Here is a 16,390-nt window from a genome sequence, read left to right on the forward strand (position 1 = left end):
GTAGCACTGTCTGTATTGCCTTCTCAATGGAGCACATTACTCATTCTTCTGAAACACAGAATGATGCAGAGCAACAAGATTAAGACCAAATTAATTATATACTGAAAGAGGGCAATAATCTGTAATCTTATCTACAGTCAAACACTGATATTGTGCTTCTGAGTTGCTTTGTAAGCAATAAAGACCAAGATCCACAACAGACACAGACTGATGCTTTCATCAAATGACTCTGAGTAAGTATATTTTTTGATGTTGGAACATTCGTAAATGGTTAGAGAGTGATATTGCCGGTGCCACTGTACTTGTCTTGCCAAAATCTAGCATGTATGAACACGTTAGCTCATGCTAGATAGCTAGCTAGCTAACAAGCTAGCAAATTAACAAAATGCCAGATGACAGACATACATTAAAATAACAATTTAATTCTGGAATTGTAGTTTATCATCTCACTAAATGCAACATTACATTGGTTTAGTTTAAATGGCATTTTTTTGGTTAACAATTCATTGTGTGGGCAGCAGAGCTCCTGGTAGCAAGGGTAAGGCAACCTTAAACATTGTGTTGGTGGTTTACAAGTTGGGGACCTAAAGTTTTTGAAACAGCTTGGTTAAAAACAGTGTCATTAGCTTGTATTTTAGCTGCAGGCCAGCAGCTAATGGTAAGCTAGTTGAGTAACTTTTTTTTTTATGCTAGCGAAGTGAGTGAGTGAGTGGGCGACCAAGAGTGAGGGAGCTCGTCAGGACAGACTGCGCTGCTCACTCAGAGCTGAGTCAGCATTTGAAAAAGGAATATAGCTTTGTGTGTAAGTACATTATGGGCCCCATTTTGTGATAAAATATACTATGCAGTGCCTTTGAGGAAAGCAGAGTTTGAAAAATAAGTCAGATATTGCTGTATGTTGTGACAGAAAAGTGACTTTTGGACAGTTGTTTAGCCCTAGCCTGAATGATAGCAGCTATTAGTATGATTAGTTTTCCACTGCTACGTAATTGTAATGGTCAGCTGGTTACCATTCTGCTTCTTTAGCCTAGTGTTCTCACTACAGCTGTTATGGCTCTACTGAACTACATAGTTATTAAATGATTAGCTCTTTGCCTGTCTCTCATTGTGTCCAGGGATATGATAAGTTGTTTGAATGAGCCAGGCAGGGAGCACATGTGGGACTGTCAGATGATTGCAGTTTTGAAAACATTACTGATTTAATATGTTATATTTTAGAGGAACATTTATTTCTGCATGTATATGTTTATGAATACAAAAGGCTCTTCTGTATCATTAATAATACATAACTATATGTGGATGATTTGCCTGACAGTCCTGGAAAATGCATGAAAATATTAATAAGATTACTAATGAATAACCATTTTTATAGAAAACAAATAATGCTTTCTTTACCACATCCGGAGTTTGTTATGTGTTGAATGATATGTCACTTTCATGTTTCAGTGCTATCCCAACTGTAAAACTAAATATGTGCTTGCTCTTATTATGTTCAGGTTGTAACTGTTTGCTTATCACAAGTCTGATTGATATTAAATAGACTGTACTTATATTTTACAGGTCTTCCATACATTGCTGAGCTTGAGGACTGGACAGTCTGCATTTATTTGTGGCTCTTCAGTAGTGGTAAGTACATTTACGAAGTAATACATCCAAACTAACTCTTTAAGTAGCCACAGATGTTCAAATCTAATACTGTATATGGGATAGTAATTTTTTTTTGGTTATGTTTCATTTCCAGTATTATGAATGTGGAAGTGTAAAGAGTGTGCTGCAGAGGAAACAACAAGGTATCAGTTATTGAAGCATTATAGGTTAAAACATGGCCACTTTGGCCGCAAACACCCTTATCCATGCACATATTCAAATTGCCCGTGCACATTTAAAACTTGGAATGCACTTCGAAGTCACCTGTGCATGTCTGACAGATAGTAATGAGTCACTTGACGATGCTGAACTTGAAGATGATGCACTGATCCCACAACCTGAGGATGTACCAAAAGTTATAGAACAGAAATTGGCATCTGTCTTATTAAAGTTGGAGAATTGTTTCCATGTACCAGCCTCAGCTGTTGATGAGCTGTTAAATGAGTTGCATTATTTAGTTAATTCTGCCCTGGTGCCTGTAGCTAACAACATTCTTGCTGACTTCTTCAGTAACCGTAATTTACAGGTTGACCAATTACTCATCAAAGAGTTAAAGTGCACACTTTCTTCATCTAACCCTTTGTCAAAAGCTTTAGAAAAGGAAGGGCCGTTAGCCACTGCATTTAAGCAGAAGCAATATTATAGAAATCATTTTAATATTGTTGATCCAGTTGAGTTTATACTTGATGCAAAAGCTAATAGAAGTTTTCAGTATGTCCCTTTGCTAAAGGTTTTACAGCAGCTACTTAATCAAAAGGATGTGCTTAGCAAGGTTATCAAAAAGAGAAGACAACAGAGAGTGAGTGACCAGCAGCATTACAGATTCTTTGAAGATGGCCAACACTTTAAGAATAATGTATTTCTGTCAGGAGAGGAACTAAGAATCTCCATCTGTTTATACATAGATGATTTTGAAGTTTGCAACCCCCTCGGTACATCACGGAAGACACACAAACTGTGTGCCGTCTATTGGATTTTGGGAAATTTGCCCCCTGGCAGCCATTCCTCTTTGGCCTCAATATACCTGGCTCTTCTATGTAAATCTGATGATGTAAAGATCTTTGGCTATCACAGAAGTTTTGAGCCACTACTCCAAGATCTTGTTACCCTAGAGCAACAGGGTGTTTTTGTCTCACATCTGGGTACATTCGTGAAGGGGACACTTCAGAGTGTAGTAGCAGACAACCTTGCAGCACATGGAATAGCTGGGTTTGTGGAAAGTTTCTCTGGCCAATATTTTTGTAGATTTTGCACGGCTCAGCGGGAAGAAACTCAGGTCAAAGAAATAAAATCAGGTGCATTTACCCTCAGAAACAAAGAACTTCAACAGTTACATGTTAATACTGCACAGGCAAAAGCAGGTACTTTTTTTGGTGTGAAGAAAGCTTGTATTTTCACAGAGAGACTTGCCCACTTCTGTGTCACATCAGGGTATCCCCCTGATGTTGTCCATGATCTTTTTGAGGGCATAGTCCCTGTTGAGCTTGCACAGTGCTTGGGGCTTCTCATTTCCAAGAAGTTGTTTTCACTTGTTGACCTTAATAATCACATTAAAAACGTTCAGTACAGGTGGGGTGACAAAAAAAATCGCCCTCACTTGGTGCCACATAATTTTGCATGTCGCAAAACAATTGGTGGTAACGCACACGAGAATTGGTGTTTGTTAAGATTGTTACCATTTATGATTGGTCATTTGATCCCTGAAGATGAGCCAGTCTGGAAAGTGATTCTAGACTTAAAAGATATTGTCGAGCTGGTGGTTGCGCCTGTCCACTGTGATGAATCTGTGGCATATTTAGAGTATAAAATCTCAGAGCACAGACAGCGATATCAGGAGGTATTTCCAGGTCACAGACTCTTACCAAAACATCACTTTCTGGAGCATTACCCAGAAATGATAAAGCTGTTTGGCCCCATTGTAATGTTTTGGACAATGCGTTTTGAGGCCAAACACAGTTTTTTCAAACAGGTTGTCAGACACACAAAGTGTTTCAAGAACATCACACTGTCTTTGGCAAATAAGCACCAGCTGATGATTGGCCATCACATGTATACAGGGAGTTATGCGAGATCAGCCTTTGACGTGACACATGTCTCGTCAATTCCAGTAGATGTCATGAAAGAGGATGTAGCGCTTCATCTACGTCAAAAATACCCTGATCTCACAACAGTTACTCTAGCACAGAGTGTCTCTAGCAATGGCATACAATATAGAAATGGAATGATTATTGTGCATGGATCAGTTGGTGGATTGCCTGAATTTGTGGAGATACTTCAAATGTGCATATTGGAAAACACATTGATTTTCATATGCAGAAAATTGGCATCATGGTACAGAGAGCACTACAGAGCTTTTGAGATACAAGCATCGTCAGCATCAGAGATTGTGTTGGCTGAATTAAGTGAACTGATTGACGACTACCCTCTGGTTGACTACAAGTGTGGAACCTGCCGAATGGTAACCCTTAAAAGATACATACACGTGTCTGGTAATTACTCTTGATTATTATTTGATGTTGACTGTTTTTATGGGAATACAGGTTAAAATGATACACAAGAAAACTCTTCAAAGACAGCTATTTTTACACAGGAACATGAGTGCCTCTTAATGTGTCAGAAGTAGAACAAGGCTTTTTGTGACTTCAGGAGGAGGTTATTTGAGCCAGAATGAACACTACAATGACCCTATGACACTACACTGCACTATCATAAAATAATGTTGACGACGACTTTGCAAATTTTATATAAAATCAACATTCATAATAAACAGTAAGCTAATTTAGAAGCAAGTGTCTGACTTTTATGCATCATTCTGAGGGATACTTTCTTTACACTATCCCTATGCTTTTAATCCCCATGATAGTCATACTGATGATGAATGAATGCTGTCTGCTCAGACTTCTATTGGATATGGTTTTAATAATTTTTTTCTGCTTTTCTACAGAATAACCTTTCAAGCAGTATGGCTACATCGGCAGTGCTTCGCATCGTCCTTGGAGAAAATGACTCTTCCAAAATAAGCCTGCCTTCAGGAATACCAGATTCTGTTGAGGAACTAAAAAGTGAGATAAAGAGACAATGTGAGGTGTCAGGAGACTTCAGACTGCAATACAAGGACATTGACTTTGATGAGTTCATAAACCTGAAGTCCACCTCAGACATTCAAAACAAAGCTACACTCAAAGTGATTTACCTCCCAAGTGCTTTGTCTCTAACTAGCCCTTGCCTGTCTTCAGTGGAACCCAGTTTGGATGAGAGTGCTTCCATTTCATCTGTGGACACTGACATTCTCTCATCTTCAAGCTCATCATCATCGTCCCTCAGATGTGAGCCATGGCCAGACGTCTTCCCTGTGCCTAAGTTCGTCTATGATGTCGAGCTCCAACTCCAACGTGCTAATACTGACTTTCAAAATAATGGCATCCTCTTCAGTCCAAGTCCAAGAATGAAGTCAGACATTCTTGAAAGTTTGGCATCCCAGATAATCAAATATAAAGCTTATCCGTGCAATGCTGAATTTGATGCAGTAGCTGAAGCACTCGTGAAGAAACACCCATGTTTAAAGGAGCAAGGTTCTGTTTCTGGCTTTTATGGCTGGAAAATAAGCTTGAAATATAAAATGGCAAACTACCGCACAAAGCTGCGCAATATCGGATGCTCCGAGCTGAATGTGAATTCCTTCAAGCGTAAACAAGGTGATCCACGCACATCTCCTAATCAAGTGAAGAAAGCTAGAAGTGCAGAAGTGAACTATTGTCCAGATTATCCAACAGGACAATCCCAAGAGAGCCTTGAAGAAGAGAGACTGGCACTATTGTCTGAAGTGAGAAAGAGCAACAACCAACAGGTGGTTAAGGAGAAAATGGAAAAGACATTTGCTTACAGGCGGCATGAAGTGATTGAAGAAAAGCCTTTCATTGCTGAATTCAAAAGAAGGTGGCCAGCTCTTTTCTCTGAGCATGAGGTCAGTCATAACTAAGTTTTTTACATTTTAGGGGGTGAAGGGATGACATTGAAAGGAATCTTCACTAGGGCTGCAACAACAGATTATTTTCATCAATTTGATCATAAAAATTATGCCTTCAAATGTCTGTTTACTCACAACACAGACACTCAGAGTAAGAGGGAAATTGGACAATTTTGGCATTTTTTTGTCTGTAAAAAAATCTCAAGATTATTTGTTGCTCTAATCTTCACCCAAATGTGAAAATTAGAACTATGAATTTATTCAATGTAAGGTGAACTGTCTTTGTTCATGTGATGTAATTGTCCAGAAAAGCATTGTGTCAAATGTGTTGTACTGCAAGCATGTGGTGGTCATTGGAACTGAGCAACAGAATCATACCTGTGAAAATTATAACTTTTGGGAAAAATAACTAATATCCTTATTGTATTCCTATATTGCATTAATTTAGTATGATCCACATAATACCTGATCATGGGACAAAATTTTCAACTTAGGAAGTCACAATAACATCTTGTTGGTCCAGTAATTTGATTATTGTTTTCTTTGACCTGTATTGTGTTGATATTTTTATACTTTGTTAAATGTCTGTAGGTAGAAGCTGAGTTTACTCGCATCACCACTGTACCACTGAGATCAAAATTCATGCAACAGCTGGATCATCATTCCACACAGCTGATGACAATCTTCAAAAGAAAAGGAGGAGCAGCTGGGCAGAAAATAAGGAAGATCATGGCAGACTTGGATAAGGTACTTTTTATTTTATTTATTTTTTATGATGAAGACGAACCAGCTGGTCACAAATCCGGCCGCTGGTATATCAGTGCATTCCTACTCCAAACAGTTAGAAGCTTACCTGCAGATCTGTGCATGTTCCACAGAGTGTGGTGCTGAGATGCAAATAGCTGACATTATAATGTAGCTCCATTCACTCCAAAACCAAAACATGTGCACCACGCACAGTTGTGGTCGATCAGAGAAACATGTTTTGTTTATTGTATTTATGTATCTCAAATAAATGCACATTCCACCATGCCAAAAAAGTATCTAAAGTTGCTTGTAAATTTTAAAAAATGCATTGTAAAAATTAGTAGTCCAATTTAGTATTAGTAGACCAATTTGGCTGAACAGTGATGATCTGTAGTGGTAATTGCTGCACAATGCACAATATAACCCCTCACACTTCCCTTGTTCTCTGCTGTAGAATGAAGCTGTTGAAACAAGAAGAGCCTGTGTACTGAAAGCACTAATGGTTTACCTCAATGAAGACCCTGAAAATCTCTTAAGACAGTACATGGTAAGTATTTTGGCCTTTGGTTTCTACTGTCCAGAAACTGAAAATGTGATTGTTATTTTAGTAGTTTTTGACAAGTCTATCACACAAAAGAATAAGATATCATGCAGGCTTGGGGTAGACACACAAAACTTCTTAGCAGGCAGTTCCTTAGTGTCTTGGATCCAAACATGACATTTATGGACAACAAGAAAAATGCATCAGATTGTCTGACATTCTAACAGACAGAAAGATTTGGGGCATGCTTCCATAGTAAAAATCCCTTAATTGAAATCACATTAATAGCAGTTTGTGAACTACTGTCTAGTCTGTAACAATAGGAAATTGGAGGATGGATAGATAATAAAATTTGTATATGTTGTAACTTAAGGTGTATTTGTTCTATTTTGAGGATGTTGAAGACAACCAGGAGGCTATGGACCAGACAGTCCTGGGAATCTTTGCCATAAAGATGGAAGGTGCAGAGTCTACAGATGGCCTGGCAGATGTTGGAATAATCATTGAAGGTGTGGAAGTGCTCCATGACCTTGATAACATTGCAAATGCGGTCGCTGTTTTGTTTGGCCTCATGTACTCACTGGATCTGAGCTATCCCACAAACCTGAAGTACACATTCGAGGTTCTCCAGAAACTTGTGATGGAACTAGATGGCAACAAACTCTCAACAAAGGCTCAAGTGCTAAAGAACAAACTATTTGAAGGAACATTTTAGACAAGTGTCGTGCTCCTGAGCAGCACAGAGGAAACTTGGAGGACGGATCCCATCCCAAACTATCTGGCAGAAAACTGATTTTTGGATCTGCATGTTGAACTGTTAACTGTGAACACTGAAGAGTGGATCAGATGCACTAAATGTTTAACAGAGTTAATTTTAGAAAACACTGCAGTGATTTTTTTTTTTTAACCCCTACAATGCTGAAGTGGCAGAGAGGAAAATATTATTTTGAAGTATTTTTACTTGACATGTGTTCACCATATTCATGTAGATGATTCATCTTTAAAAAATCAGTATCTAATGTTTCATTGTACAGTATTCAGTAATTGTGAGGGGAGTGTTCTGCCATGTTCATTCTGCCTGCTTCTTAAAAAATATAGCTTCAAAGTTTGTTTTGGTTTTGTAGGTCCTGTAAAAGATTTTTATTTTCATTGGGCATTTTATACAAATTTAAATTAAAATTGAGGATTTTATAGCATTAAAAAACATTTTAGAAATGGGGAAATACAAGCTATACATGTTGATAAATAAGTTGTTTGATATGCAGGAGCACGCAAATTCAAAGTTTGTGGTTTTAAATTTGTTTGCTTTGTTTGTGATGGTTGTAGTTTTCCATTGGTAATAAAAAATATTTTTCACAGAACTAAGGTGTTGTAAATTTGAATTTACTTAACTACATTGTGTGGAAATTGTTGACATAGCTAGGTTTAGTAAGTGCAACATTATTCACTAGCTTGATAACAATGAAAATTATGTAAGTACTGATTATTCATGTCAGTTATGTTGGAACTATAAGGAGTTGTTCAATTAGTGTTACACAATGCCGCTGAGTTACATTTACATTAGTGAGTTAGGTCAGTGTAATGAATACCTGCTAAGTTAGCTGAACACTTCACCTTCAATTAAGGTGAACTTGACCCTATAATATTGAAATTACTTAATACAGTCCTGTTGGTTTCACATAAGTGCATTATTTCCTCTGTAATAGGAGTATTAAATTAATTTGAACACAAGACAGTTTTGTGGAAATTGTTGACATAACTATATTAAATACATTGAACAAATTATTTTTTTGAGTGTACTTAAGGTACTCAAGGGGGAATTTGATGTCCCGGTTGCAGAATGCGCGAAAGGTAAACATCAGACTGAGAGAGAAGTACTCCGGATTGAGTGAGAAAACGGTTCAACAAGCATTCGATTCATCCAGACAGTGCCAGTTGCTGAGAGCAAAATTCCCAAACAAACCACCTCTGAAGCCAATAACAGCCAAACATGTTCAGACAAGACACCAGATTGACCTAGTTGACATGACAGGATGGAAAGTTACCCATGGCAGATCAATCTACAAATATATCCTCACTGTCCAGGATGTGTTTAGTAGGTATGTGTGGCTGAAACCATTAAAGGGGAAGAGCAGTCGTGTAATCGCCCAGCGTTTGGCAGACATCTACATGGAACATGGACCACCTAAAGTCTTACAGCATGACCAGGGATGTGAATTCAAAGGTGCAGTAAAACGGCTTATGCAAACCATGCGTGTCAAGGTAATCCAAAGCTCACCATATCACCCTCAAAGCCAAGGGAAAGTCGAGAGAATGCACAGGGCATTACGAAAGAAGTTACTGTATGATCTCATACATATGAAGAGACAAGGGGTGAACTGGGTCAGTCAACTTCCTAAATATGCTCAAGTCCTCAATGAAGATCCCAAACGACCCTTGGGTTGGATGACACCATTCGAAGTTTATTATGGCCGTAAAAGCAATAACATACTGATGGATCAAGGCACCCAACCATCACCGCACATTGTAGAGGGCTGTACGAATAATGAAGACACAGTGCTTCCTTCAAAGAAACAAAGGAATTTATTTGAAAAAGAGAGAAAAGAGAAGAGAAGAAGAGCAAAAAATGCAACTAAGAATTGTAACGAGCGAATGGTTCGCAGAGCATGTAACGCAAATCCTCCATCCATCTATGATGTTAATGATGAGGTTTTGGTAAGAATTAGGTGCAAGACCCACAGATTGACAAAGAAACACACTATTCTGAATGGAGTCATTATGAAGAGGAATCTGAGACTGTCAAAGTACAAGGTTAAATTCTCACCTCCAGGGAAAACAGATTTTACACTCAAGTGGTTCTCGGTGAAAGACATCTGCAGTGTCACCAGAGATGAAGAACGAAGACGACAAAAGTCAATCCAAAGAAAGTACTTGATCCCTTATACACGTGAGGACCGGTTAGAGTCGTTTAGGTCATCCAGTTTCTCCATACAACTGGATCCACAGCCCGATAGTGATTGCCAGTTTGCGGCACTTGCTGACCAGTTGATGAACTTTGGGATATTTCAGTCAGCTACAGCCCTTAGGCAAGAAATTGTCATGGATTTGCATTCAAATCCTCAGACAACACAAGGAATCCATATTGCTAATTATGTAGAAGGTAACTGGGATGCTTACCTACATAGCATGAGTCAGCAAGGCACATACGGAGACCATATCACACTGCAAAGAGCCTCTGAACTGTTCAATGTTCAGGTGCTAGTAATTTCAACTCTTGGTCCAGATGCCACAACTCTCATAGCACCTTCTAACATTTATGATGAGAATTTGCCCCTTGTAGTTCTAGGTCATATCGCAGAAGGACAGGGGGATCATTATGTTAGTCTACATGGACCGGTTAGCCACTACATTGAATCAATCCAACAGGCAGAAAGTGAAAGATTGCACTGTCACGGTGGAGCTCCATATGCTGACCTCAGTGATGCCGAACTCTCCAGTCCCCACCAGATCGAACTCTCCAGTCCCCACCAGGACGAAGTCTCCAGTCCCCACCAGGTCCAACTCTCCAGTCCCCACCAGGTCCAACTCTCCAGTCCCGTCAGTTTAAAGTCTCCAGTCCCCACCAGCAGCGAGGCAGAACCTGATGCTTCCCCAACACTTCCAAGAGAAATCATCTCTGTCATTATTAGATGCACCCTGGATTTGGACATGTCCATGATTGGCAGATTTAATAGAGTGTCTCCACTGTTTAGGGAATTAACAGAAAGACACCTTCCCTGGATTTATATCAGGCCGTCATTGTCTGACCAACTTAACATCGGACAGTCTCATAACGCGGACACAGATGTCAGTGTTATGAGACTATACAGAGCAGCTGGTCGGAGCAGTGGGTTAGCACAACAAATCAGAGACCTTTTCTCCAAAAATAACAGGTGGACGAGAGCTTGGATGACTCTGACCTATCTCGCTTATGGGCGGTACAAAGTAAAAGACTTCTTTTGGAAGTAAAATGGTATTGGAAGTATCCAATACGTTATCCTCTTATTTGGTATTATTTGTTATTTTTTTTTGGAAGTTTTTTGTTAGTCATTAATTGTCAGCAAGGCTTTAATTTTCAGAAGTTTTGAGAAACATTTCTGTTTGTTTGGTTTACAATATGCATACATCTTTTATTTACATTGTTGTACTAGCCATAGAGACTTCTATTACCCAACCTGTTTTGGTTTGTCTATACTGTTAATAACAATAGGTACCCTTTGAGTCTCAGTGGATGTCAGGGGCTTCACTGAGTGTTTTGTTTTGCTTTTTGCCCTCAACCGGATTTTGCACCCGTGGACACTTTTCTTTATTTATTTTATTTTCACTGGTTCAGCAGCAAGTGGAGCCTGTTTTCGCTCAATCTGTGTTTTTTGCACTTTGCAATAAAGGATTTTCAAAAAAATCAGGAATTATATTTATTGCTCATTTGTATACACAACACTTGATATGATGAAAATAGGCAAGAATCTAAAGAACAAGAATATATGTGGCAAGAAAATTTCAGCCTGTTGAAGACATTTAGTGAGCAACTTGTACTGTATAAGCAGAAGATTTTTAGTATTCATATTTTTCCCATTCAATTAGATTCAAATTTGCTTCATTGGTGTAAATATCACAACAATATTTACAAAGCACCAAGAATCAATTCAACAAAAATTAATGAATTTCATGAATTAAATCAAGAAAAGATTGCATTGTACTGTTAAAACCCGCTCTGTTTGTGGGCGTACATGTGCGTTTTAGTTACAGTATATTATTGTATGTGTGATTTTGTGTGTATATGGGGAAGAAATAATCAAAAGAAATAATAAAATATAATAATAATAATAGTAATAATAATTTTATTAAAACAATTGCAATTATCACAATTATGTTATCTTTTTTCATTTAAAATAAATTATAATTTAATAATTAAAGATTCCTTTAATGTATTCAAATGATACTCTTTGAATAATATTTTTCCACAAAAAAAAGAAAAAAAAAGAATTATCTTGTTAAAATCCTCAAAATGACATCTACACCTTCTCCCTCATTAAAAGAAGAAAGAACAAACAACAACAACAACAACCACAAAGATCATTATTTTGTCTCATATTACATTTGTGGGAAGTTATTACATTTACAGATTTTCACTTTCCCACATATGTAATAATTTCCTGCAAATGTAATAGTTATTACATTTGCAGGAAATTCAGTATTACGTTTGCAGTAGGCAAATTTTATTACGTTTGTGGGAAATGTATTACATTTGCGGGATTATTACATTCAAAGCTGCAGATTTGTATTACGTTTGTGGTTTATTACGTTTGTGGGCAGTTATTACGTTTGCGGGTGTAACAAGGCGTCCTGTTTCACCTCTTCCCACAGGGCCTGAAACTGTGGGCATGGACCCTGAAAGGGCAGAGCTCAGGGCCCTAGGCTTGCCAGATCCAGTCATCCAAACACTGGTGTTGGCGAGGGCTCCTTCGATCTGAGTGGCATATGCCTTCCATTGGGGCAAGTTCGCCTCTTGGTGTGATCCCATCAAGTGGATCCCCTTGTCTCTACATCACAGCATGTCCTGCAGTACCTGCAAGTGCAGCTGGACCAGGGGAAATCCGCTGCCATTTCAGAGGCATGGTAGCTGCGATTAAAGCTTCATGAATAGGGAGCACAGCCTGTAGGGACGCTGCTGTGCCTTCATATCACAACTCCTGAAGGGTGCCCAGCGACAAACGTTGCGAATGAAGTCACCAATGGTGCCTCCATGGGACTTAGAAAGAGTGCTGGGAGCACTCCAGCATGCTCCATTTGAACCAATCGAGGCAGTCGAGCTTAAGTGGCTATCACTAAAGACTGCTCTAGTTCTTGCAGTCTGCTCAGCAAGGAGAGTTGGGGAGCTGCTCACCTTATCTGTCCACCAGGAGTGCTGTAAGCTGCTCCCAGGGAACACTGGAGTTATCCTGCGGCCTAACCCTGCCTTCCTCCCAAAAGTACTCTCTGACGCCAACCTGTGCCAAACCATTGAGCTCCGCCCACTGCCTCCCACTCAGGAGGGGGACGGAACTGGGCACCAGGCCTCTGCCCTATGACCTGTCAGAGCACTGCTGTCTTACTTGAATCGCACAAACTTGGTGCCCAAGATAGACCAGCTGTTTGTATGCTTTAAAACAGAGCGCTTGGGTGAACTGCTGTCAAAGTCAAGACTGTCCAGATGGGTTGTAGAAGCCATTCAGCAGGCCTACACAGAAACAGACGGGCCAGCCCTACCAGGGCTCCGTGCCCAGTCAACAAGGGGCATGGTAACTTCATGGGAACTGTTGGGATCCACAGATGAAGTCATTCATTGTTGATTTCTAAATGGACTCTGAACTGAACTCAGTGTCCCAGAATTCCCCATTCTTCACACCTAGGTGCAGGATTCATGTTTGAGCTGCTATTGGTCAGGGTTACAGACCCCTCGCTGATCAGGTAGTCAAAACCCCAGCGCATACATCGTTCTCCCTTTCTCACTCGACGCCCTCTACTTCTTCAACTTCGGATCTTCAAGGGCTCCTCTCCACCTACCCCCCACAGGGCTGCCTGCCCTCAAGATCTCGAGCCTGCCGGCTACGGTCGTGTGACTAATGGCAGCAGTGTGAAAACTGCGTCCTCAAAAGCCCCAAAGAATGTCCTAATACTTGAACTAATGTAATACGAAAAGGAAGCATGAAATGAAGAAAACATTTGTGGGATGCCAACGAGGACAAGAGCGAGAGATCTGAGAGGAATCAACGCTGAGCTAGATCGAGACTTAAGCCAAATAGCACAGGCGCAAACAATGACAGACGCCGATGAGATCAAACATCTGTTTGCTGATTTGAAAGAATCAATAACTGGAGAGATCAAAGCGCTCAGGGCAGTGTTTAATGAGTTTCGAGCTGCAACTATGACAGCACAAGATTAAATCACACATTCTGGCCCCTGCAAGACTTAAGGTATTTAACGCGGATGGCACTACAGCAACCTACATAAATGCATAAGTGGCAAGGAGGGATCTGGAGCAGAGAGGTATCTACACAATAGAGGAAGGAATGGAGACTGAGCAGACAAGGCCTATCCCATGAACCTTTTCTGAATAAGGGCTGGATTCATTGTTCACAAGGTTCAGGCCTTCTCTCTCTCTCTCTCTCTCTCCCTCGCTCTCTCGCTCTCTCTCGCTCTCTCTCTCTCTCTCTCTCTCTCTCTCTCTGTGCGTGTGTATGTATGTGAGTTGGAGCATGTGTGGGAGGCGTATGAGTGGGTGGGTGTGCATGTGAGTGTGCGGGGGGGGGATCATATAGACGTATAGTAATGGCTAATTACCTCTTTTTTAATCTTCTATTATTATTATTATTATTATTATTATTATTATTATTATTATTGTTGTTGTTGTTGTTGTTTTGTTGTTGTTGTTGTTGTTGTGAAGGGGGGAGACTAGTGTAAGGGGGGGGGGTTAGTGTTTGTATGTTTTGTTGCTTTTCTTCTCAATCTCTCCAACGGCAATGCGTTTTTCAGTTTTTTTTTTCTATAAATATTTAAGTATAGACTTGAACACCTCGCATAGAAGCAAGGAGTGAAAGACTGAAAAGACAGAAATGAAGTATAATTTGTTAAAGATGCAAATGGAGAGAAATTATAGTTTGAAATTTAAGTTCAAGATCCCATTTACCAAAGAAACGTAAAGAGCTAAAAGGGATGAGAGAGATGGGGGGGGGGGGTGTTGAACTAGGATAAGTAACTCTGCGTTTTGTTTTGTTTTGCTCTATCTGTTTTCCTATGTTTCTTGCTACATACTACAGATTATTGTAGGCTACAGGATGAAAAACGCATAGACAGTGGGGTAGGAACAGTTGGCACTGCAGACATGAGTAAATTGTAAACTTAGGGGCAACTAGAAGTACGCCAATACAATCATGAAGGAACACATGGTTTAAATAAATGTCTTTTTCGGAACTGACACTTTTAGAGATTATGTTTTGATTTTCTTTTCTTTTGCTTTTTGAATGTTAATGGATTGAACAATGCAGTAAAAAGGAAGAAGATATTACTCCAGATGGAGAGAGATAAAGCAGATGTAATATTCCTGCAGGAAACACACTTGAGGAGACAGGAGCATGAAAAGTTAAAGAAAGAATTCAATAGCCAGGTATACTATAGCACATATACTTCCGCCAGTAGAGGAGTGGCGACAATAATTAAGTCCAAAATAGGTTTTGAGAAAGAAAGTTGTATTAAAGACAAAGAAGGGAGATTTGTTTTATCAGTTGGGAAAATAGACAGCATGGAAATATCATTTCTTAATGTTTATTACCCACCAGACATAGGACCATATTTCATGCTAGAATTGATAGAGTTAATGACTACAAAATGTAAGGGGACTGTTATGATAGGGGGGATTTTAATCTAGTATTAAACCCAAAATTAGATGCGTCTAATGCTAACACACACAGAGCAGAGAAAAAGGCAAGTATTCTCAGGAAAACATGCACAGAGATAGGTAGATTGTTTTTTTATGTTTAAAAAAGATGTATCATTGGTTCAGAATTGTACAATTGCCGCAATTTCAATTACAGTTAAACTAAAAAATACAAAAAGAACATCAATCTAGAGATTAAACGACAGACACAGGGAGACAAAAAGTGATGAGGACTGGAAGAAATTAAAAGAAAAACGGACTGAATTAGACAAATTGCCTGTACTAGAGATTGATAGATTAATAAGATTCACAAAAAACTAACTAACTTATGATGGAGGACCAAACTCGATGAAATTCCTGGCATATAAACTTAAAAGTCAAATAAAGAAAGCTTATATTACAAAATTAAAAGCAGAACAAGATGAAATGATTACAGATAAAGAAGAAATAGCAGAGGAATTTGCCAAATATTATGAGACCCTGTACAAAGATGAATGTAAAATTGATAATACTCAGATTAAAATGTTTTTAAAGGAGTTTCAGTTACCAAAGATACCCCAGGAAAAAAATGAAAAGAGGAAAATCACCAGGTGACAATGGATTCACAAATGAATTTTATAAAAAATTAAAAATGCAAATAGCTCCATCACCTAAGAAAGCATATAATTATGCTCTACAAACAGGAAAATGGGCTCAAACATGGCAATCTTCAATTCTGACATTAATTCCGAAAGAGGGAAAGGACACTACAAAATGCTCATCATATATGCCTATATCATTGCTAAACACAGATTATAAAAGAATATCAGCAATATTAGCAAACAGATTAAAGACCATAATTACTGACATTATTGATGCAGATCAATGTGGATTCATTCCCGGAAGGTATTTGGCAGATAATATTAGGAGAACAATAAATCTAATTAACTATGCTCAGAATAAAAATATTGATGCGGTATTATTAACATTAGATGCTCAAAAGGCCTTTGATTTAATGAGTTGGCCCTTTATGTTTGAGATGCTAGACAGTTTT

At 38.9% G+C, this 16,390-nt stretch overlaps 1 protein-coding gene across 5 annotated transcripts; it reads left to right on the forward strand.

Annotated features, from left to right (window-relative positions):
- On the forward strand, window positions 1–8,263 carry LOC119019412. Of its 5 annotated transcripts, none has more exons than XM_037097970.1 (7): window positions 1–233; window positions 1,561–1,626; window positions 1,742–1,790; window positions 4,592–5,611; window positions 6,206–6,361; window positions 6,816–6,908; window positions 7,297–8,263. In XM_037097970.1, the coding sequence occupies exons 4-7, from the start codon at window positions 4,610–4,612 to the stop codon at window positions 7,615–7,617; spliced, it is 1,572 nt and encodes a 523-aa protein (XP_036953865.1). In that variant the 5' UTR covers window positions 1–233; window positions 1,561–1,626; window positions 1,742–1,790; window positions 4,592–4,609; the 3' UTR covers window positions 7,618–8,263. The 5 variants fall into 5 exon arrangements, with proteins under 5 accessions (XP_036953865.1, XP_036953864.1, XP_036953861.1 ...); XM_037097966.1 differs by lacking the exon at window positions 1–233 and adding an exon at window positions 530–802; XM_037097969.1 differs by lacking the exon at window positions 1,742–1,790.
- The last annotated feature ends 8,127 nt before the right edge of the window (window positions 8,264–16,390 follow it).

Source organism: Acanthopagrus latus, chromosome 5 (assembly GCF_904848185.1).
Source record: "Acanthopagrus latus isolate v.2019 chromosome 5, fAcaLat1.1, whole genome shotgun sequence".
NCBI lineage: Eukaryota > Metazoa > Chordata > Actinopteri > Spariformes > Sparidae > Acanthopagrus > Acanthopagrus latus.

What these genes read in the sequence shown, in the direction of transcription:
- LOC119019412 (XM_037097970.1), top strand. Translation starts at nt 4,610, where the DNA reads ATGGCTACATCGGCAGTGCTTCGCATCGTCCTTGGAGAAAATGACTCT. An exon ending in CTCTTTTCTCTGAGCATGAG is followed by an intron (nt 5,612 to 6,205) that starts GTCAGTCATAAC and finishes AAATGTCTGTAG; the next exon opens with GTAGAAGCTGAGTTTACTCG. An exon ending in TCATGGCAGACTTGGATAAG is followed by an intron (nt 6,362 to 6,815) that starts GTACTTTTTATT and finishes TCTCTGCTGTAG; the next exon opens with AATGAAGCTGTTGAAACAAG.